Source organism: Dendropsophus ebraccatus, chromosome 1 (genome assembly GCF_027789765.1).
Source record: "Dendropsophus ebraccatus isolate aDenEbr1 chromosome 1, aDenEbr1.pat, whole genome shotgun sequence".
Classification (NCBI taxonomy): domain Eukaryota; kingdom Metazoa; phylum Chordata; class Amphibia; order Anura; family Hylidae; genus Dendropsophus; species Dendropsophus ebraccatus.
The window spans coordinates 214,247,097-214,270,160 of NC_091454.1; the positions used below are offsets into that span (position 1 = coordinate 214,247,097).

The 23,064-nt window shown below is 44.1% G+C and overlaps 1 protein-coding gene across 3 annotated transcripts in view; it reads left to right on the forward strand.

The window, feature by feature from the left end:
- The first annotated feature begins 703 nt into the window (after positions 1 to 703).
- The window catches only part of HOOK2 (hook microtubule tethering protein 2), a 28,508-nt gene continuing 6,147 nt past the window's right edge, over positions 704 to 23,064 (forward strand). The window contains exons 1-12 of one of the 3 annotated variants that reach the window (XM_069947639.1): positions 704 to 908; positions 9,429 to 9,514; positions 9,877 to 9,949; positions 10,139 to 10,189; positions 17,524 to 17,656; positions 17,880 to 17,947; positions 19,400 to 19,462; positions 20,058 to 20,138; positions 22,039 to 22,202; positions 22,393 to 22,533; positions 22,658 to 22,859; positions 22,948 to 23,058. In XM_069947639.1, the coding sequence (XP_069803740.1) occupies positions 9,429 to 9,514; positions 9,877 to 9,949; positions 10,139 to 10,189; positions 17,524 to 17,656; positions 17,880 to 17,947; positions 19,400 to 19,462; positions 20,058 to 20,138; positions 22,039 to 22,202; positions 22,393 to 22,533; positions 22,658 to 22,859; positions 22,948 to 23,058 (1,173 nt within the window). In that variant the 5' untranslated portion in view covers positions 704 to 908. Of the gene's footprint in view, positions 909 to 1,479; positions 1,564 to 4,619; positions 4,807 to 9,428; positions 9,515 to 9,876; positions 9,950 to 10,138; positions 10,190 to 17,523; positions 17,657 to 17,879; positions 17,948 to 19,399; positions 19,463 to 20,057; positions 20,139 to 22,038; positions 22,203 to 22,392; positions 22,534 to 22,657; positions 22,860 to 22,947; positions 23,059 to 23,064 lie in introns of those variants that run through there. The other 2 variants (XM_069947622.1, XM_069947630.1) reach the window with 2 other exon arrangements.

A 23,064-nucleotide genomic window follows, 5' to 3' on the forward strand; every position in this document is an offset into this window, starting at 1 on the left:
GGTTATAAGAGGATCAGGAGCCGGGTTACTGTAATAAGATGTTACAGGGGTAATAAGAGGATCAGGAGCCGGATTAATGTAATAAGATGTTACAGGGGTAATAAGAGGATCAGGAGCCGGGTTACTGTAATAAGATGTTACAGGGGTGATAAGAGGATCAGGAGCCGGGTTACTGTAATAAGATGATACAGGGGTAGTAAGCGGATCAGGAGCTGGGTTACTGTAATAAGATGTTACAGGGTAATAAGAGGATCAGGAGCCGGGTTACTGTAATAAGATGTTACAGGGTAATAAGAAGATCAGGAGTCGGGTTACTGTAATAAGATGTTACAGGGTAATAAGAGGATCAGGAGCCGGGTTACTGTAATAAGATGTTACAGGGTAATAAGAGGATCAGGAGCCGGGTTACTGTAATAAGATGTTACAGGGTAATAAGAGGATCAGGAGCCGGGTTACTGTAATAAGATGTTACAGGGTAATAAGAAGATCAGGAGCCGGGTTACTGTAATAAGATGTTACAGGGTAATAAGAGGATCAGGAGCCGGGTTACTGTAATAAGATATTACAGGGGTAATAAGAGGATCAGGAGGCGGGTTACTGTTATAATATATCAGCTGTGGTGTAATATAGTGATGCTGTGGCTCCATACACTGCTATCGGTCTGGTTGTTGATCAGGGTTTCTTTTATCTGTATTATTGTAGGTTTCTAGTTCCGCTAAAGCTGCATAGTTTTTTCCAGAGAAGTTGTCTGATCTCTATCTGTGCCGCCGCCACTTCAGGAGTAATAGAACAGGAAGTGGAGAGTGAAACCCAGAAGTAATGAAGAGATGTGACAGGATCAGGACCTTGTGGAGCGGGTGCTGGATCAGTGTGATCCTGTGCTCAGTGTGGAGGATCAGGAATTATAGGTAATACTCAATGGGGGAGATTTATCAAACATGGTGTAAAGTGAAACAGGCCCAGTTGCCCCTAGCAACCAGATTCCACTTTTCATTCCTCACAGACTCTTTGGAAAATAAAAGGTGGAATCTGATTGGTTGCTATGGGCAACTGAGCCAGTCTCACTTTACATCATGTCTGGTTTTCTCTAAAGAACTTTCCCGGAAAATATGATGCACTGTGTTATGTCCAGTCCAGGGCCTGAAGGGCGGAGCATGACTCTTTGAATGTGTTATGCTCCGCCCCTATAACATAAGTCATATACTTTAATACCATCTATTGTTTTATGTTATCACAAACCGCAAAGCCCATAAATGCCCACCAATGCCAGATATGTTAAAATGCTGTTGACAGATCTTGTTATCCCCCCCCCCCCAAAAAAAAAAAAAAATATTTATAATTAGTCAAATGTGTTTGCTGGATTCCCATGTGTCCACTCTATGTCAGCTATGTTGGATTTTCTCAGCCAACTCCACACAGTTAAGCTATCTATGGACCCTAGAATGCTGTTGATGGATCTTACTTTTTCTCTGCTTAATATGTGTATTTAATGTTATGTTGGAGGTTTCCAATGTATCCATACTCTATAACCCATGTTGGATTTTTCCAGCCAACTCCTGGAAGGTAAGTTTACCATGTACACTAGAATGCTCTTGATGGATCTTATCTTTTCCCCCACTAATATTTGTAGTTAATGTAATGTGTTTGGAGGCGTAACCATTTCTCTATACTATATCCCCCTAGTTGAATTTTCTCAACAAGTTCCTTTATACTGTATATACTGGAATGCTGTTGACAGATCTTGGTTTCCCCCACCCCCCAAAAATTTTTGTATTTAATACAATGTGTTCAGAGGCTTCCTATGTGTCCATACTATAACACTCATGTTGGATTTTGCAGCCAACTTCTGTCCATATACATTAAAATGCTGTTGATGGATCTTTTTTTTATTTTTCCCAAAAAAATATTTGTATTTCATGCAATGTTTGGAAGCTTCCTATGTCAATGATGGGGAACCTTTGGCCCTCCAGCTGTTGGAAAACTACAATTCCCATCATGCCTGGGCAGCCGAAGCTTTAGCTTCGGCTGCCCAGGCATGATGGGAATTGTAGTTTTGCAACAGCTGGAGGGCCGAAGGTTCCCCATCCTTTTCCTATGTGTTCATACTATATCACCCATGTTGATTTTCATCAGCCAGTTCCCTGTAGGTAAGGTGTCCATATACACTAGAATGCTGTTGACGGATCCTTTAATATTTTCCCAACACCTCCACATGACCTTATGTGTTTGGGGGCTTCTTATGTGTCTGTAGTCATGTTATACGTTACCATAGCCCCTACTATTGAATTCTCTGGTAGTATCTGCCCCATCCAGATTATAGTCCAAGCCAAGTGGGTTCTGTTACTAGAAAGACATGTGACATCTCTCCCAGCAGTTATGTAACGTGGCCACAGAGCTTACAATCTATATATGTTGTCGTTAAACACCTTTGTGGTGACAGCGCATTGTTTACAGCATGGATCACTCAGGGATTTTATGGGATGACGTCACGGAACTTCCTCATTCACGAGCCTGACAAACAAGCTAAGAACCGGACTCTTCTTATAGGATCAGATTTGGCTGTGGAGGCATGATGGGAATTGTAGTTCTCCAGCAGTGTTCAGGTCCCTGGTGCACTGCCAATATCTCTATGGAATAGAGAGATTCATTATAGGCTCTGAAGAGTAATGGTGCGTTCACACAGACAGATTTATCTGACAGATTATTGAAGCCAAAGCCAGGAACAGACTATAAACAGAGAACAGGTCATAAAGGAAAGACTGAGATTTCTTTTTTTTTTTTAAATCCATTCCTGGCTTTGGCTTCCAAAATCTGTCAGATAAATCTGTCTGTGTAAACGCACCTTAATGTGGCCAGAATATTGGTGGAGAAAGTATAATAAGAGTCTATAATGATAATTGTCCTGTGTGAACGCCATGCCGACATGTTACATGAGACCTTGATCCTCCCTTTAAAGTCTGGGGATGCTTATCCTATAGGCGGATGCTATGAGAGATGACGAGTCAACTCCCTGGATGTGTGTGATCCTGGCTGTAATTCTTATATGGTCTGCAGATAGGGGGCGCTGTCAGTGATCTGCAATGACTGTAAGAGAAGAGGAGGAGGCAAATTTACCTTTACCCAATAACCTCCAGTTCTTAAAGGGATTGTCCGGGACTAGATTTCCTATAAAAACAGCGCCTCCTCTCTTCAAGTCATGTATGACATAACTTGCGGACAGGGGTGGCGCTGTTTCTAGTAGAAAGCATCCACGTGTTACTCATTAAAGGGGTTGTCCTGTGAAAATCTTTTTCTTTCAAATCAACTGGTGTCAGAAAGTTATATAGATTTGTAATTTATGTCTATAAAAAAAATCTCAAATCTTTCCATACTTATCAGCTGCTGTCTGTCCTGCAGGAAATGTTTTATTTTGTCTGACACAGTGCTCTCTAATGACAACTCTGAGTCTCTGTCTCGGTCCTTATATGAATCCCCATAGAAAACCTCTCCTGCTCTTGACAGTTCCTGTCTCGGCCAGAGATGTCAGCAAAGAGCACTGTGTCAGACTAAAAATAAAACATTTCCTGTAGGACATACAGCAGCTGATAAGTGCTGGAAGACTGGAGATTTTTTAATAGAAGTAAATTACAAATCTATATAACTTTCTGACACCAGTCGATTTGAAAGAAAAATATTTTCGCTGTACAACCCCTTTAAGGACATCCCCTTTAAGACTTTGAACTAGAGAACCTCTGGTGTTCCTGCTACTGGGGAACTATAACTCTAAGCATGCTCTGACACCTGGGAGTTGTAGTTTCCCAGCAGCTACCGATGAGCGCTGCTGTACACCATGACTCAGTCTGAGCTCAGCTTTCAAGGAATATGAAACTGGTGTCAGAGTTCTGTGTAACTCTATGAGTGTCTGCTCACACCTCGGCTATCCAAGAAGCGGAAATAATGGTATCTGCCCTGAAACATTGTAACAAACCATCAGCGCAAGAGAGAGGTTTGCAATAAAAACACATTGGGGGAGATTTATCAAACATGGTGTAAAGTGAGACTGGCTCAGTTGCCCCTAGCAACCAATCAGATTCCACCTTCCATTTTCTAATAAGTCTGTGAGGAATGAAAGGTGGAATCTGATTGGTTGCTAGGGACAACTGAGCCAGTCTCACTTTACACCATGTTTGATAAATATTCCCCATTGTGTAGACAAGGTGCAACTGTAACAAACCCTCAGCTGTGAGTAGTAGTCAGCTGATGTAACTAATCATTGTTCTGAGAAGATGTACCAAGCAGGGACCTGGGAAAGTGGTGTCTATAGATAAGCTTTAGAATGTGCTGAACTACATCTCCCAGCATGCACTGGCTGCCACTTTAGGACCAGTAGAGAAGAGTGTATAAACAAGATGTCATGTTCAGCTGGTGCCTGTACATCATGGCTGTGGGTACAGTCTGGGTGTGTCCGACACGTCAGGTGTTTCAATTCCAAAAAATTTAATTTCAATCAGGCACTGCCGAAGACACCCTAAATTCTATCAGAGCGCCGACCAGGGGCCTTACACTAGGAAGCGTTGCTATTAGAAACCAAAGAATGCTGACAACTGATTGGATAATATTTGGAAGTGGGCGGTGTTTTTTGGTTGAGTCAAGCGTACGTCATCCGTGAACTCTACGGTGCCTGACGAGGGATAGAAACAGCTGTGATTCGCCGGTCGTGGCCTGTGGGTTTTTTACCGTATGTTCTGACGGGAAAAAAAGCCAGTGATAGAGCGGAAGATGAGCGGCAAGAGGAAAGGGGAGCAGAGCGACCCCCTGCTGACATGGGTAGGCGTCCCCGGGGATGGTGGCTGGGCGAGGGGCGCGGTAATGCAGCACTTGTGGCACAACTTTTCCTGCTGTTATTATATTACTTCACATTACTCATCATTACTCAGCCCGGGGAGTGCCTGCTGTGCGAGTACTCACCTGTAGGGGCGCTGCAGTGTGGGATTACCCGGGGGAAGGAGGTAACACTCCACAGGTTGTAGTACTAATACTCCAGCCAAGGCTGCTATATACTGAGAGTCCTATATACTACAGCCCATGCTGCTATATACTGAGAGTCCTATATACTACAGCCCATGCCGCTGTGTACTGTGAGAGTGCTATATACTACAGCCCATGCCGCTATATACTGTGAGAGTGCTATATACTGCAGCCTATGCTGCTATATACTGAGAGTCCTATATACTACAGCCCATGCTGCTATATACTGAGAGTCCTATATACTACAGCCCATGCTGCTATATACTGAGAGTCCTATATACTACAGCCCATGCCGCTATATACTGTGAGAGCGCTATATACTGCAGCCCATGCCGCTGTATACTGTGAGAGTGCTATATACTACAGCCCATGCTGCTATATACTGTGAGAGCGCTATATACTGCAGCCCATGCTGCTATATACTGTGAGAGCGCTATATACTGCAGCCCATGCTGCTATATACTGTGAGAGCGCTATATACTGCAGCCCATGCTGCTATATACTGTGAGAGTGCTATATACTGCAGCCCATGCTGCTATATACTGTGAGTCCTATATACTACAGCCCATGCTGCTATATACTGTGAGAGCGCTATATACTGCAGCCCATGCTGCTATATACTGTGAGAGCGCTATATACTGCAGCCCATGCCGCTATATACTGTGAGAGCGCTATATACTGCAGCCCATGCTGCTATATACTGTGAGTCCTATATACTACAGCCCATGCTGCTATATACTGTGAGAGCGCTATATACTACAGCCCATGCTGCTATATACTGTGAGAGCGCTATATACTGCAGCCTATGCTGCTATATACTGTGAGAGCGCTATATACTGCAGCCCATGCTGCTATATACTGTGAGTCCTATATACTACAGCCCATGCTGCTATATACTGTGAGAGCGCTATATACTACAGCCCATGCTGCTATATACTGTGAGAGCGCTATATACTGCAGCCCATGCTGCTATATACTGAGAGTGCTATATACTGCAGCCCATGCTGCTATATACTGTGAGAGTGCTATATACTGCAGCCCATATCGCTGTGTACTGTGAGAGTGCTATATACTGCAGCCCATATCGCTGTGTACTGTGAGAGCGCTATATACTACAGCCCATGCTGCTATATACTGTGAGAGCACTATATACTACAGCCCATGCTGCTATATACTGTGAGAGTGCTATATACTACAGCCCATGCCGCTATATACTGTGAGAGTCCTATATACTGCAGCCCATGCCGCTGTATACTGTGAGAGTGCTATATACTGCAGCCCAGGCTGCTATATACTGTGAGAGTGCTATATACTACAGCCCATGCTGCTATATACTGTGAGAGTGCTATATACTGCAGCCCAGGCTGCTATATACTGTGAGAGTGCTATATACTACAGCCCATGCCGCTGTATACTGTGAGAGTGCTATATACTACAGCCCATGCCGCTGTATACTGTGAGAGTGCTATATACTACAGCCCATGCCGCTATATACTGTGAGTCCTATATACTACAGCCCATGCCGCTATATACTGTGAGAGTCCTATATACTGCAGCCCATGCCGCTGTGTACTGTGAGAGTGCTATATACTGCAGCCCAGGCTGCTATATACTGTGAGAGTGCTATATACTGCAGCCCAGGCTGCTGTATACTGTGAGAGTGCTATATACTGCAGCCCAGGCTGCTGTATACTGTGAGAGTGCTATATACTGCAGCCCAGGCTGCTATATACTGTGAGAGTGCTATATACTGCAGCCCATGCCGCTGTGTACTGTGAGAGTGCTATATACTGCAGCCCATGCCGCTGTATACTGTGAGAGTGCTATATACTGCAGCCCATGCCGCTGTGTACTGTGAGAGTGCTATATACTGCAGCCCATGCCGCTGTGTACTGTGAGAGTGCTATATACTGCAGCCCATGCCGCTGTGTACTGTGAGAGTGCTATATACTGCAGCCCATGCCGCTGTGTACTGTGAGAGTGCTATATACTGCAGCCCATGCCGCTGTGTACTGTGAGAGTGCTATATACTGCAGCCCATGCCGCTGTGTACTGTGAGAGTGCTATATACTGCAGCCCATGCCGCTGTGTACTGTGAGAGTGCTATATACTGCAGCCCATGCCGCTGTGTACTGTGAGAGTGCTATATACTGCAGCCCATGCCGCTGTGTACTGTGTGAGTGCTATATACTGCAGCCCATGCCGCTGTGTACTGTGAGAGTGCTATATACTGCAGCCCATGCCGCTGTGTACTGTGAGAGTGCTATATACTGCAGCCCATGCTGCTGTGTACTGTGAGTCCTATATACTGCAGCCCATGCCGCTGTGTACTGTGAGAGTGCTATATACTGCAGCCCATGCCGCTGTGTACTGTGAGAGTGCTATATACTGCAGCCCATGCCGCTGTGTACTGTGAGAGTGCTATATACTGCAGCCCATGCCGCTGTGTACTGTGAGAGTGCTATATACTGCAGCCCATGCCGCTGTGTACTGTGAGAGTGCTATATACTGCAGCCCATGCCGCTGTGTACTGTGAGAGTGCTATATACTGCAGCCCATGCCGCTGTGTACTGTGAGAGTGCTATATACTGCAGCCCATGCCGCTGTGTACTGTGAGAGTGCTATATACTGCAGCCCATGCTGCTGTGTACTGTGAGTCCTATATACTGCAGCCCATGCCGCTGTGTACTGTGAGAGTGCTATATACTGCAGCCCATGCCGCTGTGTACTGTGAGAGTGCTATATACTGCAGCCCATGCCGCTGTGTACTGTGAGAGTGCTATATACTATGAGAGTCCTATTTACTATAGCCCCTACTACTATATTCTATGAGAGTGCTATATACTACAGCCCCTACTCCTGTATACCATGATAGTCCTATATACCGTGAGAGTCCTATATCCTACAGCCCCTACTCATCTATACTATGAGAGTCCTATATACTATAGCACCTGGTCATCTGTACTATATACTACAGCCCCTACTCTCCTATATACTATGAGAGTACTATATACTACAGCCCCTACTCCTATATACTGCAGCCCATGCTGCTATATACTATGAGTACTATATACTACAGCCCCTACTCTCCTATACTATGAGAGTCCTATATACTACAGCCCCTACTCTCCTATACTATGAGAGTCCTATATACTACAGCCCCTACTCTCCTATATACTATGAGAGTACTATATACTACAGCCGCTACTCTCCTATATTATGAGAATACTATATACTACAGCCCCTACTCTTCTATACTATGAGAGTACTATATACTACAGCCCCTACTCTTCTATACTATGAGAGTACTATATACTACAGCCCCTACTCTCCTATACTGTGAGAGTCCTATATACTACAGCCCCTACTCTCCTATACTATGAGAGTCCTATATACTACAGCCCCTACTCTCCTATACTATGAGAGTACTATATACTACAGCCCCTACTCTCCTATACTATGAGAGTACTATATACTACAGCCCCTACTCTTCTATACTATGAGAGTCCTATATACTACAGCCCCTACTCTCCTATACTATGAGAGTCCTATATACTACAGCCCCTACTCTCCTATACTATGAGAGTACTATATACTACAGCCCCTACTCCTATATACTGTGAGAGTACTATATACTACAGCCCCTACTCTCCTATACTATGAGAGTCCTATATACTACAGCCCCTACTCTCCTATACTATGAGAGTCCTATATACTACAGCCCCTACTCTCCTATACTATGAGTCCTATATACTACAGCCCCTACTCTCCTATACTATGAGTCCTATATACTACAGCCCCTACTCTCCTATACTATGAGTACTATATACTACAGCCCCTACTCTCCTATACTATGAGAGTCCTATATACTACAGCCCCTACTCCTATATACTATGAGAGTCCTATATACTACAGCCCCTACTCTCCTATACTATGAGAGTCCTATATACTACAACCCCTACTCTCCTATACTATGAGAGTCCTATATACTACAGCCCCTACTCCTATATACTATGAGAGTCCTATATACTACAGCCCCTACTCTCCTATACTATGAGAGTCCTATATACTACAGCCCCTACTCTCCTATACTATGAGAGTCCTATATACTACAGCCCCTACTCTCCTATACTATGAGAGTACTATATACTACAGCCCCTACTCTCCTATACTGTGAGAGTCTCTCTTTCCCATACTCTCTGCTTATCCTCTGTCCATTATATAGGTAAATGTCAGTCAGGAGTCTGGGAAAGCTGAGTCTCAGCCAGTGTGGGATCTGATGTGTGTAGCCGCACTGTTCATCACGCGGTGTTCCCTGAAGCAGATATTGATATGATGGACCCTCCGGCCAGTCCTGGGATCACCCCCTGATGCTTGTAGCCTGGACGCTGACTAACCATATTATGTCTATTTCTTTCTAGATGCAAACGTTTCCGGTGTCCGGTCCGTGTGCGTCCTACAAGGATCTGACCGGAGGATTGGCCATCGGCCAGGTGTTGAATCTCATGTGAGTACACAATAGGGGTCTGCATCCTAATCCTGGAGCTGCATTTCTCCAATGGTCCTTTCATTTAAAGGGGTTATCCAGCGCTACAAAAACATGGCCACTTTCCCCCTACTGTTGTCTCCAGTTTGGGTGGGGTTTTGAAACTCCGTTCCATTGAACTAAATGGAGCTTAATTGTAAACCGCACCTGAACTGGAGAAAACAGTAGGGGGAAAAGTGGCCATGTTTTTGTAGCGCTGGATAACCCCTTTAATCCCGGACGAGCCCCCAATAACACATACTTGAGTACACTAATAATGGCCGCCACCACTGGCTGATCTGACATAGGGAACCTTCATTGTGTTTCTTGTGTCGTTTCTGCAGAGACTCCTCCTGGTTTAATGAAGCCTGGCTGATGAGGATAAAGCCGGACTCTAGCGACAACTGGAGGCTGAAGGTAAGATGTGTGACTGGATCTCCTAGCCCCACAGTACATGGGAGAGTGGTCCCTGCCCTGGGCAAGTAGTTGTCTACATATGCAGCTTATTATATGGGCGATGTGGCCTCTCCTACTGTACAGGGCTCTTATTATATCATATTCAACTGTATGTACCAGGAGACTTACATGTTATATCCTCTACATCAGGTCAGTAATCTGAAGAGAATCCTGCAGAGTGTCCTGGAATATTATCAGGATGTAAGTACCGTCTACTTATATACAGATATTATACCGCCCAGTAACACTTCTGATTACATCATAGGAGCAGTATTATAGTAGTTATATTCCTGTATATAGGAGCAGTATTATAGTAGTTATATTCTTGTATATAGGAGCAGTATTATAGTAGTTATATTCCTGTATATAGGAGCAGTATTATAGTAGTTATGCGGTTCAGGGAAGAAACAGAGTGCTGCACCTCACACCTATGGCTGATACTAGTGCCGCTAGGCTAAATAAAAAACACATCAGAATTTTGTGTATGAATTGATCAAGCCATACTGCCCCATGTACCGCGTGCAGGTATCTGATACACATGGGTCCCTACACTAAGTCCACACCGTGCCAGTCAGTGGCCACCAACCCCGCAGGCACGCACAGCCAGGGAACGGGGGCCATGGGACGGCCCTGCGACCCCCATGCCACAGGACCAGACCCAAAAACACCACACCAGAACCCGGCCACATATATTCTTGTATATAGGAAGTAGTATTATAGTAGTTATATCCCTGTACATAGGAGCAGTATTATAGTAGTTATATTCTTGTATATAGGGGGCAGTATTATAGTAGTTATATTCCTGTATATAGGGGGCAGTATTATAGTAGTTATATTCCTGTATATAGGAGCAGTATTATAGTAGTTATATTCTTGTATTATAGTAGTTATATTCCTGTATATAGGAGCAGTATTATAGTAGTTATATTCTTGTATATAGGGGCAGTATTATGGTAGTTATATTCTTGTATATAGGAGCATTATTATGGTAGTTATATTCTTGTATATAGGAGCATTATTATAGTAGTTATATTCCTGTATATAGGAGCAGTATTATAGTAGTTATATTCCTGTATATAGGAGCAGTATTATAGTAGTTATATTCCTGTATATAGGAACAGTATTATAGTAGTTATGCGGAAACTGGAGAGAAAGGAACGGCTGCACATCCCATCTATGGCTGATACTAATGCCGCTAGGCCTATATTAAAAATTAACACCAGAGTGTCTGTATATGAATTGATCAAGCCATATTGCCCCGTGTACCACCGCGCAGGTCCTCTGGTCCCTACGCTAACTCCACACCGTGTCGGTCAGTGACCGCCAACCCCGCAAAGCGTGCACATGCAGGGAAGGGAGGCCATGGAACGGCCCTGCAACCCCAATGTCACAGGACCAGACCCAAAAAGCCCCACCAAAACCCAGCCAGCACCACCGGCGGGGAAGGCTGCCCCCAAACGACACAAGTATGGATATGGTATTACACTTACCATTGCTGCTCTCATTATATTCCTGTATATAGGAACAGTATTATAGTAGTTATATTCCTGTATATAGGGGCAGTATTATAGTAGTTATATTCTTGTATATAGGGGGCAGTATTATAGTAGTTATATTGTTGTATGTAGGAGCAGTATTATAGTAGTTATATTCCTGTATATAGGGGCAGTATTATAGTAGTTATATTCTTGTATATGGGGAGCAGTATTATAGTAGTTATATTCCTGTATATAGGAGCAGTATTATAGTAGTTATATTCTTGTATATAGGGGGCAGTATTATAGTAGTTATATTGTTGTATGTAGGAGCAGTATTATAGTAGTTATATTCCTGTATATAGGGGGCAGTATTATAGTAGTTATATTCTTGTATATGGGGAGCAGTATTATAGTAGTTATATTCCTGTATATAGGAGCAGTATTATGGTAGTTATATTCCTGTATATAGGGGCAGTATTATAGTAGTTATATTCCTGTATATAGGAGCAGTATTATAGTAGTTATATTCTTGTATATAGGAGCAGTATTATAGTAGTTATATTCCTGTATATAGGGGCAGTATTATAGTAGTTATATTCCTGTACATAGGAGCAGTATTATAGTAGTTATATTCTTGTATATAGGAGCAGTATTATAGTAGTTATATTCCTGTATATAGGAGCAGTATTATAGTAGTTATATTCTTGTATATAGGAGGCAGTATTATAGTAGTTATATTCTTGTATATAGGGGCAGTATTATAGTAGTTATATTCCTGTATATAGGAGCAGTATTATAGTAGTTATATTCCTGTATATAGGGGCAGTATTATAGTAGTTATATTCTTGTATATAGGGGCAGTATTATAGTAGTTATATTCTTGTATATAGGAGCAGTATTATAGTAGTTATATTCTTGTATATAGGAGCAGTATTATAGTAGTTATATTCTTGTATATAGGAGCAGTATTATAGTAGTTATATTCTTATATATAGGGAGCAGTATTATAGTAGTTATATTCTTGTATATAGGAGCAGTATTATGGTAGTTATATTCTTGTATATAGGAGCATTATTATAGTAGTTATATTCCTGTATATAGGGGCAGTATTATAGTAGTTATATTCTTGTATATAGGAGCAGTATTATAGTAGTTATATTCCTGTATATAGGGGCAGTATTATAGTAGTTATTTTCTTGTATATGGGGAGCAGTATTATAGTAGTTATATTCCTGTATATAGGAGGCAGTAATATAGTAGTTATATTCTTGTATATAGGAGGCAGTAATATAGTAGTTATATTCCTTTATATAGGGGGCAGTAGTATAGTAGTAAGGGCAGCATGGTGGCTCAGTGGTTAGCACTGTAGCCTTGCAGCGCTGGAGTCCTGGTTTCAAATATGACCAAGGACATCTGCAAAGAGTTTGTATGTTCTCTCCGTGTTTGCGTGGGTTTCCTCCGGGTACTCCGGTTTCCTCCCACACGCAAAAACATACAGATAGGTGAAGCGCTGCAGAATCTGTGCGCTCTATACAAATAAAAAAAAAAAAAATAATAGTTATATTCTTGTACATACAGAGCAGTAATATAAGTTTTGCAGTTAGTAATCACAGTAGCTTTCAGTATGTTATTGCTGGGCTTTTGATATGACAGGTTTGCGTTGCACTTTCCTTCTGTGTATTATTCCTGACCATGACTTTACCTCTGTCCTGGAATGTACAGTGTGGCGGTGATGTTATTTGCTTACTTGTTTCCAGACTTCCCCTCCTTTCCCTTGCAGGGCTGACATGTTATCATCACCTTGTCCTGTAGAAACCCCAATCTCTAGGCTTTGCCCTTGTTCCGCTGCAGTATAAACAATGGAGTATTTGTCTGGTCTGGTTTTCCCCTCTGGATTTCTATGGCTGTTATCTATGTAAAGCTTTGTCCTCTTCCCACACTTCCTCCTCACCTGCTGTCCCCTGTGACCAGGATGAATCATTAGCAGCCCCATGCAAAAGAAATAGACTCTTCTTCTTGCAGAGTATCTGTAACGCTGTGGACTAGCTGTAGGGCCCCTGTGATGGTTGTCAGCCATGGGGCCCAGACTGTAATGGTCGGAAACCATTGAGCCAAATCCTCAGTAGTTATAAGGATTACTTCTGTCAACTTTATTTCAGCCCCTGGATGTATTGCAGGATACTATTCACTGACTGCAAGCAGAGATCTTGTATCTGGGATGAGCTTGTCCTTCTCTGTTTCCCATTCAGCAGTGTCTGACATTTTCAGTATAATAGTTCCTGCCATGACTGTAACCTTTCCAGAGAAAAGCAGATAGAGAACTGATAGTTTGGGCAGTCCAGGAAAGTTCAGGTTTGAGGTTGGGTTCTTCCTAGTGGTGACGTGTCCTCTTCTAAAACATCAGATCCATCAGAATGTCTCCATATAACAAGGTCCGTGCTACAGCGTATCATACAGTCCCCTAGGATTGTAATGTCAGGGAGCCACCTGCTGGTCGGGGGCTGCAATTGCGGTTTGTTCACATCAAAATAGGAATAACAGTAATAATTTGTAAAGCGCCAACAGATTTCGCAGCGCTTTTTAAAATAGAAAAGTTCTATACAGGATAGATTATATATGTATGTGTGTGTGATATATATATATATATATATATATATATATATATATATATATATATATATATATGTATGTGATATAACAAAACACAACAATCACTGAACTCAGGGAGAACAGTGAAAAATTCCAATGGAGTACTCATTTACGAGTCTCCATTGATTGTCCCATACAAAGTTTAAATATGCAAAAAAAGGGTCCGTGGAGCCTCAGTTACGAGTCTCAAAATGGGCTTCCTTCTCTGGAGAGAGGGATATCTGGCTATTCCCGTGTTTTGAGACTCGTAACTGAGGCTCCACGGACCCCTTTTTTGCATATTTAAACTTTGTATGGGACAATCAATGGAGACTCGTAAATGAGTACTCCATTGGAATTTTTCACTCTTCTCCCTGAGTTCAGTGATTGTTGTGTTTTGTTGGTCTATTTATCATTGCCCCAGTAGCCAGAATCCTGCTCCACACTGACGAGGGGCAAATACCCCGAAACTGCAGTCTGTGGATGGATGCCTAGCCTTGGTAACCCTTGTCTTGTGTCGTTATACTCGCCACAGAGTTAGACTTTGACTCACAGGGGCCACCCTGGTGTTTCCCTATTTAGGTCCTAAGGCTCGCAACAGAGTGAGGACCTGAGGGACTATGTATCAGGGTGGTTTGGTGCTCTCCCCACTAGGAGGCACCCCTTGGCAATGGGCTTCCTTCTCTGGAGAGAGGGATATCTGGCTATTACCGTGTTTTGAGACTCGTAACTGAGGCTCCACGGACCCCTTTTTTGCATATATATATATATATATATATATATATATATATATATATATATATAAATATAAATACAAAATTAAAATAAAAACGATACAGACACTAGACTAGGATGACTGGGGGTGACACAGGAGGCAGCAGGTGCTTTATTTGCCGATCCAGTCATTCTTCATAGTCTCAAAGTGCCTATTGGTGATGATGGGGGCGAGATAGTCAATGCTATTGTCTCAGTTCAGGTAGAAAGTACATGGCACCAAAGAGGATATATAGTGGATGGGAAAAGGGATAGCAGAGGGAGACGAGATTAGGGAATGTTATAAGCCTGAAGAGATGAGTCTTCAGGGCACGCTTGAAACTGTGGGAGTTAGAGAGAAGTCTGAGGTCTTTGGGAAGGGCGTTCCAGAGAACTGGTGCAGCACGAGAGAAGTCTTGGAGGCGGGAGTGAGAGGTTCTGATTATAGAAGATGTTAGTGTAAGATCATTGGCAGAATGCAGAGCAAAGGAAGGATGGTAGGTGGAGATGAGGGAGGAGATGTATGGAGAGTTGTGGAGCGCTTTATGGGTAAGGAGTTTAAACTGTATTCTGCATTGAACCCCTAGACGACCCTGGACGTAGGGTTACGTCATGGAAGTCTGTCCCCAGACGACCCATGACGTAACCTTACGTCCTGGGTGTTTCTCCTGCTATGAAGCGTGCTCCGGAGCGGAGCGTGCTTCATAGCAGGTGGGGGCCGGCTGCAAACAGCAGCCGGGACCTCACCGATAATGACACGCTGCAGCGATCGCGCTGCCGCGTGTCATTAACCCCTTAAACGCCGCGATCGCGGCGCGACCGCGGCGTTTAAGTGTAAGTGACAGGGGGAGTCCCCTGTCACTTACCGATCAGGACGCTGCGGGGGTCCCGAACGTTGAAACGGACCGCCGGAGGTCTCTTACCTGCCTCCGTGCGGTCCGATCGGCGATCTGCTACACTGAGCCTGCACAGGCAGGCTCAATGAGCAGAGCGCCGATAACACTGATCAATGCTATGCCTATGACATAGCAATCATCAGTGTATAAATCTAAGTAATGTATGTAAAAGTCCCCCAAAGGGACTTCAAAAGTGTAAAAAAAAAAAAGTTCAAAACACTAACACACTACCCCAAAACCCCTCCCCCAATAAAAGTCTAAATCACCCCCCTTTCCCATTATATAAATAAAACATATAAAAATAAATAAATAGATAAACATATAATATACCGTAGCGTGCGTAATTGTCCGATCTATTAAAATATAACAAGCGTCATTGTGATCGGTGAACGGCGTAGACGAAAAGAGGGGAAAAAGTGCGCAGATTACCGATTTTATGTTACATTATATATTAAAAAAAATCAATAAAAAGTGATTAAAACGTCCGATCTTCACAAATATGGTATTAATAAAAACTAGAGATCATGGCGGAAAAAATGACACCCCATACAGCCCCGTAGGTGAAAAAATAAAACTGTTATAAGCGTCACAATAGGCCCATTTTATTAATATTTAATTGCCAAAAAAAAGGATTTCATAAAAAAATACATATATAACATTAGAGAATCTGTGTAACCTGCATATGGTTGTGTTCGGACTGACCTATAGAATAATAGTGTCATGTCGCTGTTACCATATAGTGCATTACGTAGACACAGGAACCCCCCAAACGTTACCATATTGCATTCTTTTTTACGATTTCACCTATTTATATCTTCATAAATAATATATTTGGGATTCCATCATACATGTTATGGTAAAATGAATGACGCATTACACAGTACAACTATTCCTGTAACAAACAAGCACTTACATGGCCTGTAGATAGAAAACTGAGAGTGCTAGAGCTCTTAGAAGGGGAGGAGGGAAAAACGAAAGCACTAAGATCAAAATTTGCGCGGTCCACTGGGTCATTTTGGGCCTGGTCCTCAACGGGTTAATGGGTAACCAGCACGGGGGGAGACATCAGTATAATGGCTGGAGAGGAAGATGAGTCTGGCTGCTGCGTTTTGGATAGACTGGAGAGGGGAGAGCTTAGAGAAAAGACCGATTTAGTAGGGAGTTACAGTAGTCAAGATGAGAATGGATCAGGGCGACAGTCAGAGTCTGAGTGTTATCAGTGGTGAGAAATGGGCGGATTCTGGAGATGTTTTTGAGATGAAGGTGACAGGAGCGTGTAAGCTTGGATATAGGGAGTGAAGGATAGATCCGAGTCTAGCATAACCCCCAGACATCGAGCTTGATGCACAGGAGTGATGCTACCACAGACTGAGAGTTAGATGTCAGGTTTAGCGACACCAGAAATTCCTGGAAATTTTGCTGCTTTTGCTCCCCTAAAAATTCCCCTTGTAAAAACAATGTAGTCATCAACATTATCCGGCCCCTGAGTGATTTTATTTTTGTATATTTGTGTGAACTCTCATGTTTGTGTGAACTCTCATGTATGTATTATTTACAGGATAAAACTCTGGATCAGTGTAATGTATTATACTCCAGAGCTGCACTCACTATTCTGTTGGTGGGGTCACTGTGTACATAATTACATTACTGATCCTGTACTGATCCCGAGTTACATCCTGGATTATACTCCAGAGCTGCACTCACTATTCTGCTGATAGTTACAGCAAGCAGGAAATGCCTCTGAAGCCTTTAGTATTGTGATGTGTTTATTCCTGAGCAGGTTCTTGGACACCCAGTCTCTGAGGATCACATCCCGGATGTAGGACTGATCGGGGAGTTCTCTGACACTGCAGAGCTGAGGAAGATGGTGCAGCTGGTACTGGGGTGTGCGATCAGCTGTGACAAGAAGGAAGGTGACTGGTTAAACCTTCTATAGATGGAAAGACTCCAGTCTGACCCACGCTCTGATTATATACATTAAACACTGTTAGATGAATAATCCGGCTGCTCCTCCATGCTTTGCACTGCAGCATTACAGTGTGTTGGTTCTACCTGGAGTAATCCTCTAAATTTACAGACATTTCATTGTGTATCTCAGCGTCTGATCCTTCTTCTCTAATCCTTGTGTTTGCTCAGAGCATATCCAGCAGATCATGACCCTGGGAGAGTCGGTGCAGCAGGCTGTCATGGAGTCCATACAGGAGGTAGGTGCTGATGTCTGCTTAAAGGAACACACCAGTACTACTACTGGAGTCCTGTTCCCAGTCACCGCTGCTTATTTAGGGATCCGATGTGCTTTGTGCACCCAACACGGCCCATATACATTAGATAAATGTAGGCTTTCTTGGGATGGTGGTGTGTATGGTCACCTTAAAGGGATTATCCAGGCTTAATAAAAACATGTCCGCTTTCTTCCTTCTAAAAGACAGCACCCCACCTGTCATCAGTTTGGTTATGGGGTTTGCAGCTCAGTACTTCCTGGCTGGAAGATGTATGGGGCTATCCAAGACTAATGCTGGGACAGATGATGATGATGATGGTGGTTTGCACTTGTTCCTAATGTACATTAATTATGGGAAATGCACATATACTGCTATTTCCCTTAATTAAGTAAATCAGGGAGTCTTCAAATTCTCTCAAAAACGTCACGAATCAGGTGTAATTCCAATGGAGTGTCCAGCAGGGGGCGCACTATATATAGAAGTCTATGGCACTGTATTGTGCGTATAGAAGTGAATGTCAAGTATGTAATGTATGTACACTATGCTTTATTGTTTGAATACATTTATGGAATACTTTGGGGAGAAAGGACACTTGTTACCCAAAGTATTCCATAAATGTATTCAATCAATAAATTTGGAGGGCACCAAGCAGGGAGGGAGAGAGAGGTGCCTGTGTATCTAACTAACTACCTCCCCCCTCCCTCCCTGCTCGGTGCTGTGGGACACGCATTCACTGTACTACTACTCCCAGCACCTGCTCATAGTATGAGCAGATGATAGGGGATGGCCCTGGTACTACTCCTCCATCACCAATCCATTGGAATTACAACAGATTCGTGACGTTACGGTTTTTTAGAGAATTTGAACTCTCCATGATGTACTAAATTAAGGGAAATAGCAGTATATGTGCATTTCCCATAATTAATGTACATTAGGAATTTTTTTCTAACTTTCCATAAGTAATAACATATTAAAAATACTTTTGGCCGGAGTTGTCCTTTAAGTGGACATTATCTGAATGTCTGGATGTGTGCACTGAACGCGTTCTTTCCTCAGCTCTGTGCATGTGACTGAGACAGTGACGTCTACAGGGCCATCTTGTATCACAGGGAGGGAGAAGTAGGAAGGAGGTTTAGCCACGTGCTTCTCCCCACTAGTTCTAGTGATCAGTGGGGACCTGAACACCCAGACTCAGACAGGTCATATGGGACAGTGATGCCCATAGATAGGTTTCATCTTATCTGGTCCGGTTATATGGCACTTAGAAGTGCAGTATTATATCCTGCTGCCTTGTATTCACAACCTCAGGCCTTGTTCACACTTACATTAACCCTTTATAAGGGAATGGGGGAGATCTTAAATAATAGCTGGTGCAGAACCGTGGTCCGTCCTGTATACTGGCCTATGCTGACTGTGCACATTATTCTCCTGCAGCTCCTGAGCAAAGAACCCACAGATGCAGCCACAGCCGACAGCTACGTCAACTACGACAGTCAGGTAGGCGGCTCCCTGCCCTAGTATATTGCTGCCCATATATGAGATATTACCTTTAGGTGAAACGAATGTACTCTTTGGGGGAGATTTATCAAACATGCTGTAAAGTGAAACTGGCTCAGTTGCCCCAAGCAACCAATTAGATTCCACCTTTCATTTTCTGAAAGGAGTCTGTAAGGAATGAAAGGTGGAATCTGATTGGTTGCTAGGGGCAACTGAGCCAGTTTCACTTTACACCATGTTTGATAAATCTCCCGCTTTGTCTTTGCCGTTCTGTATCCTGTGACTGCTTGGCTTAGTGGATCTCCCAGGTGGCATGTTTAGCAGCAGGTTGCTATGTAGCTTGCTTTGTAAAGACACTGAACCAGCAGGGGGTGTCACAGAGCGACAGGATGGGACTGTACTTGAACAGGGGTGTCAAACCGCAGCTCCCCCCTGCTGTTGCAAAACAACAATTCCCATCATGCCCGGATAGCCAAAGCATTAGGTTTGGCTGTCCTGGCATGATGGGAATTGTAGTTTTTGCAAAAGGGCCACAGTTTGTCACCCCTGGAACTAGAATGTAGTCTGATTAGATTTTACTCCTTTTGTCTTTCAGTCACGTAAATATTACTTCCTCAGTGAGGACACGGATGAGAAGACTGGCATCCTGCATCGCTGTCATGAGCTGGAGCAGCAGGTGAGGGGTGGCTCATGTGGGGCGTGCATGTTCCTGTGGTGATGGTGGCGGTGTGCTTGCACGCACACATGTGTGGTGGTGGTGTGTTCTGCATCCGCTGGATTACAGACTCCCAATCCTGAATAACCTGGAGCCTAACTTAAAGGGGTACTCCTGTGAAAATCTTTTTCTTTCAAATCAACTGGTTTCAGAAAGTTATATAGATTTTGTAATTTACTTCTATTTAAAAATCTCCAGTCTTCCAGTACTTATCAGCCGCTGTATGTCCTGCAGGAAGTGGCGTATTCTTTCCAGTGTGAGACAGTGCTCTCTGCTGCCACCTCTGTCAATGTTAGGAACTGTCCAGAGCAGCAGCAAATCCCCGTAGAAAACCTCTCCTGCTCTGGATAGTTCCTGACATGGACAGAGGTGGCAGCAGAGAGCACTGTGTCAGATGGGAAAGAATACGCCACTTCCTGCACGACATACAGCAGCTGATAGGTACTGGAAGACTGGAGATTTTTAACTAGAAGTAAATTACAAAATCTATATAACTTTCTGACACCAGTTGATTTGAAAGAGTAAGATTTTGGCCAGAATACCCCTTTAAGGGTTTCTCTATTGCAACCAATGAGTGATGTGAATCCGCATCTGGTTTGGATATCATGGCCGCTATTCACCTTTACATTGTTAGTTGGGCTGATTTGCTTATTGAAGGTCTGCAGGCAGAAACCCCTTCAGGACCCATCATGTGGTGTTCACGACCAATACCTCTATTTAGCTGTGCAGCTCTTTTATAGGTTGTCACAACCCCGCCCCCCCTTGACAGATTTATATATAATATATATTTAAAGGGGATCTCCACTTACCCTGTAACACATCAGATCTCGGTAGGTAACTATAGGCATAATTCCCCCTATTTTACCCTGGGGTGGGGGTTTCTGACCTGCAGACTGTGATGGATGATGGGTGGGGAGGGGCTGGGCTTCTAAACACGGCACTTCATCCAGTGATTTCACCCTCTAAAAAGGTTTTAAGCTGAGTTTGGTATCCGGAAATGTCGGGTGAGTTTAATGCCTGCCATGTGCCTGCTACCTCTAATCCTAACCTTGTTTGCATGCCAACCGTGCCTGCCAGCTGCCTAACCTGGGGCATTGCCCTACAGCACAGTGCCAGGGATGGATGATGGCGCTGACATCCGCCTGGTCTACGTGTGCTTGTTTGCTTCCTGTATTGTCTATGTATTACAGACTTGTCACTCCCCCGAGTATTGTTTGCAGCTATTCTGTGGGGTACGTGATCTTACGTCACCAGTTTTGTTCCTGTACTGGGTAGGAGACATAAGAGGATGGAGCAGCCGGTCCAGATTCTTAGAATGGGATGAATGTCTATAGCAGGGGTAGGGAAACTTGGCCCTCCAGCTGTTGCAAAAGTACAACTCCTATCATGTCTGGACAGCCAAAGCTAAAGCTTTGGTTGTCCAGGCATGTTGGGAGTTGTAGTTATGCAACAGCTAAAGGGCCAAGGTTCCCTACCCCTCGTCTATAGGTTAGGACTGGAGAAGACCCCTCAGGACGTGGAGGGAGAAGAATGCTGCATGCCATACCCGTACCATGCCCCCACCCCTATGCATGGAGCTGCCCACAGACCCTGCACCACTCACAGTCAGTGATCTGTGACCTCCAGACATGCTGGGAATAGTAGTCCAGTACCAACTACATCCCTGTGATATCCTTGCATTTCCCAGGATACATAGTGAATGAATATTTTGCAGGGTAACCCCAGGAAGACCCCATTGTCAGCACCCTTAACCCCTTCTTCTACCGCTGTTGTCTTTTAACCCTTCTCACACTATGTGCACCTCGCTCCTCCCCTTCCCATGTCGTGTCCCCTCCCCTTCCCACCACCTTTCCTCCTTCAGGTGTCGCTGCTGATGGAAGAGAAGCGCAGTCTGATAACTGAGAACAGAGTCCTCCGAGAGCAGCAGGAAACTCCTGACGGGGAGATGGGGGCGCCCCAGGCGTTCAGCAAGAAGATGCTGCTGCTACAGAGTCAGATCGAGCAGCTCCAGGAAGAAAACTACAGGTACTGACCGATTTGGCTGCACAACAGCGCCACACCTCCCTCCAGGTTGTGCGCGTTATTGCAACTCAGATCCATTCCCTTTAATAGAGCTACAATGCCAGACGCAACCCATGATCAGCTGTATTTTAGCTGTGTTTGTGTGAACTCTTCTGTCTGTGATCGGTGGATGATGGTTAACCCTTTGTTTCAGGCTGGAGAGTGCACGCGATGACTATAGGCAGCGGTGTGAGGAGCTGGATCGGGAGGTACAGGACTTACACCAGCGTAACCAGGACTTAACTGGTCTGGCACACGAAGCCCAGTCACTACGGGATGAGATGGACATACTCCGGTAAGTCTAGTAAAGAAATGGCTGATAACGGAGAACACTAACGGGCACAATGTAGAGGCATGTTATACATAGAGATCAGTAGCAATGGTTCGCCCATACATGTGTCCACTCCTCTCTACGCCAGGCACTCCTCGGACCGCGTGGGGAAGTTAGAGTCTCTGGTGGAGTCTTACAAGAAGAAGTTAGAAGACCTGGGGGATTTACGTCGCCAGGTGAAGCTCCTAGAGGAGAGGAACACGGTCTATATGCAGCGCACGTGTCAGCTGGAGGAGGAGCTCCACAAGGCGCACGCCTCCCGCGGACAGGTGGAGAGCCTGAGCCGACAGGTGAGACCACCACACCCAGCAGGAAGAGCATGGTGGCTATGTCTGTGGGCATATGTGGGTTATGGTTTCCCCTCTGTCACTATGACAGGTCCAGGAGATGAACAAGAAGCACTCAGCGGAGTCTCTGTGGGCCGAGAAGTGGCAATTCGAGTTCCAGACCTTAAAGGAAAAATATGAGGCTTTACAGAAGGAGAAAGAGGTGAGA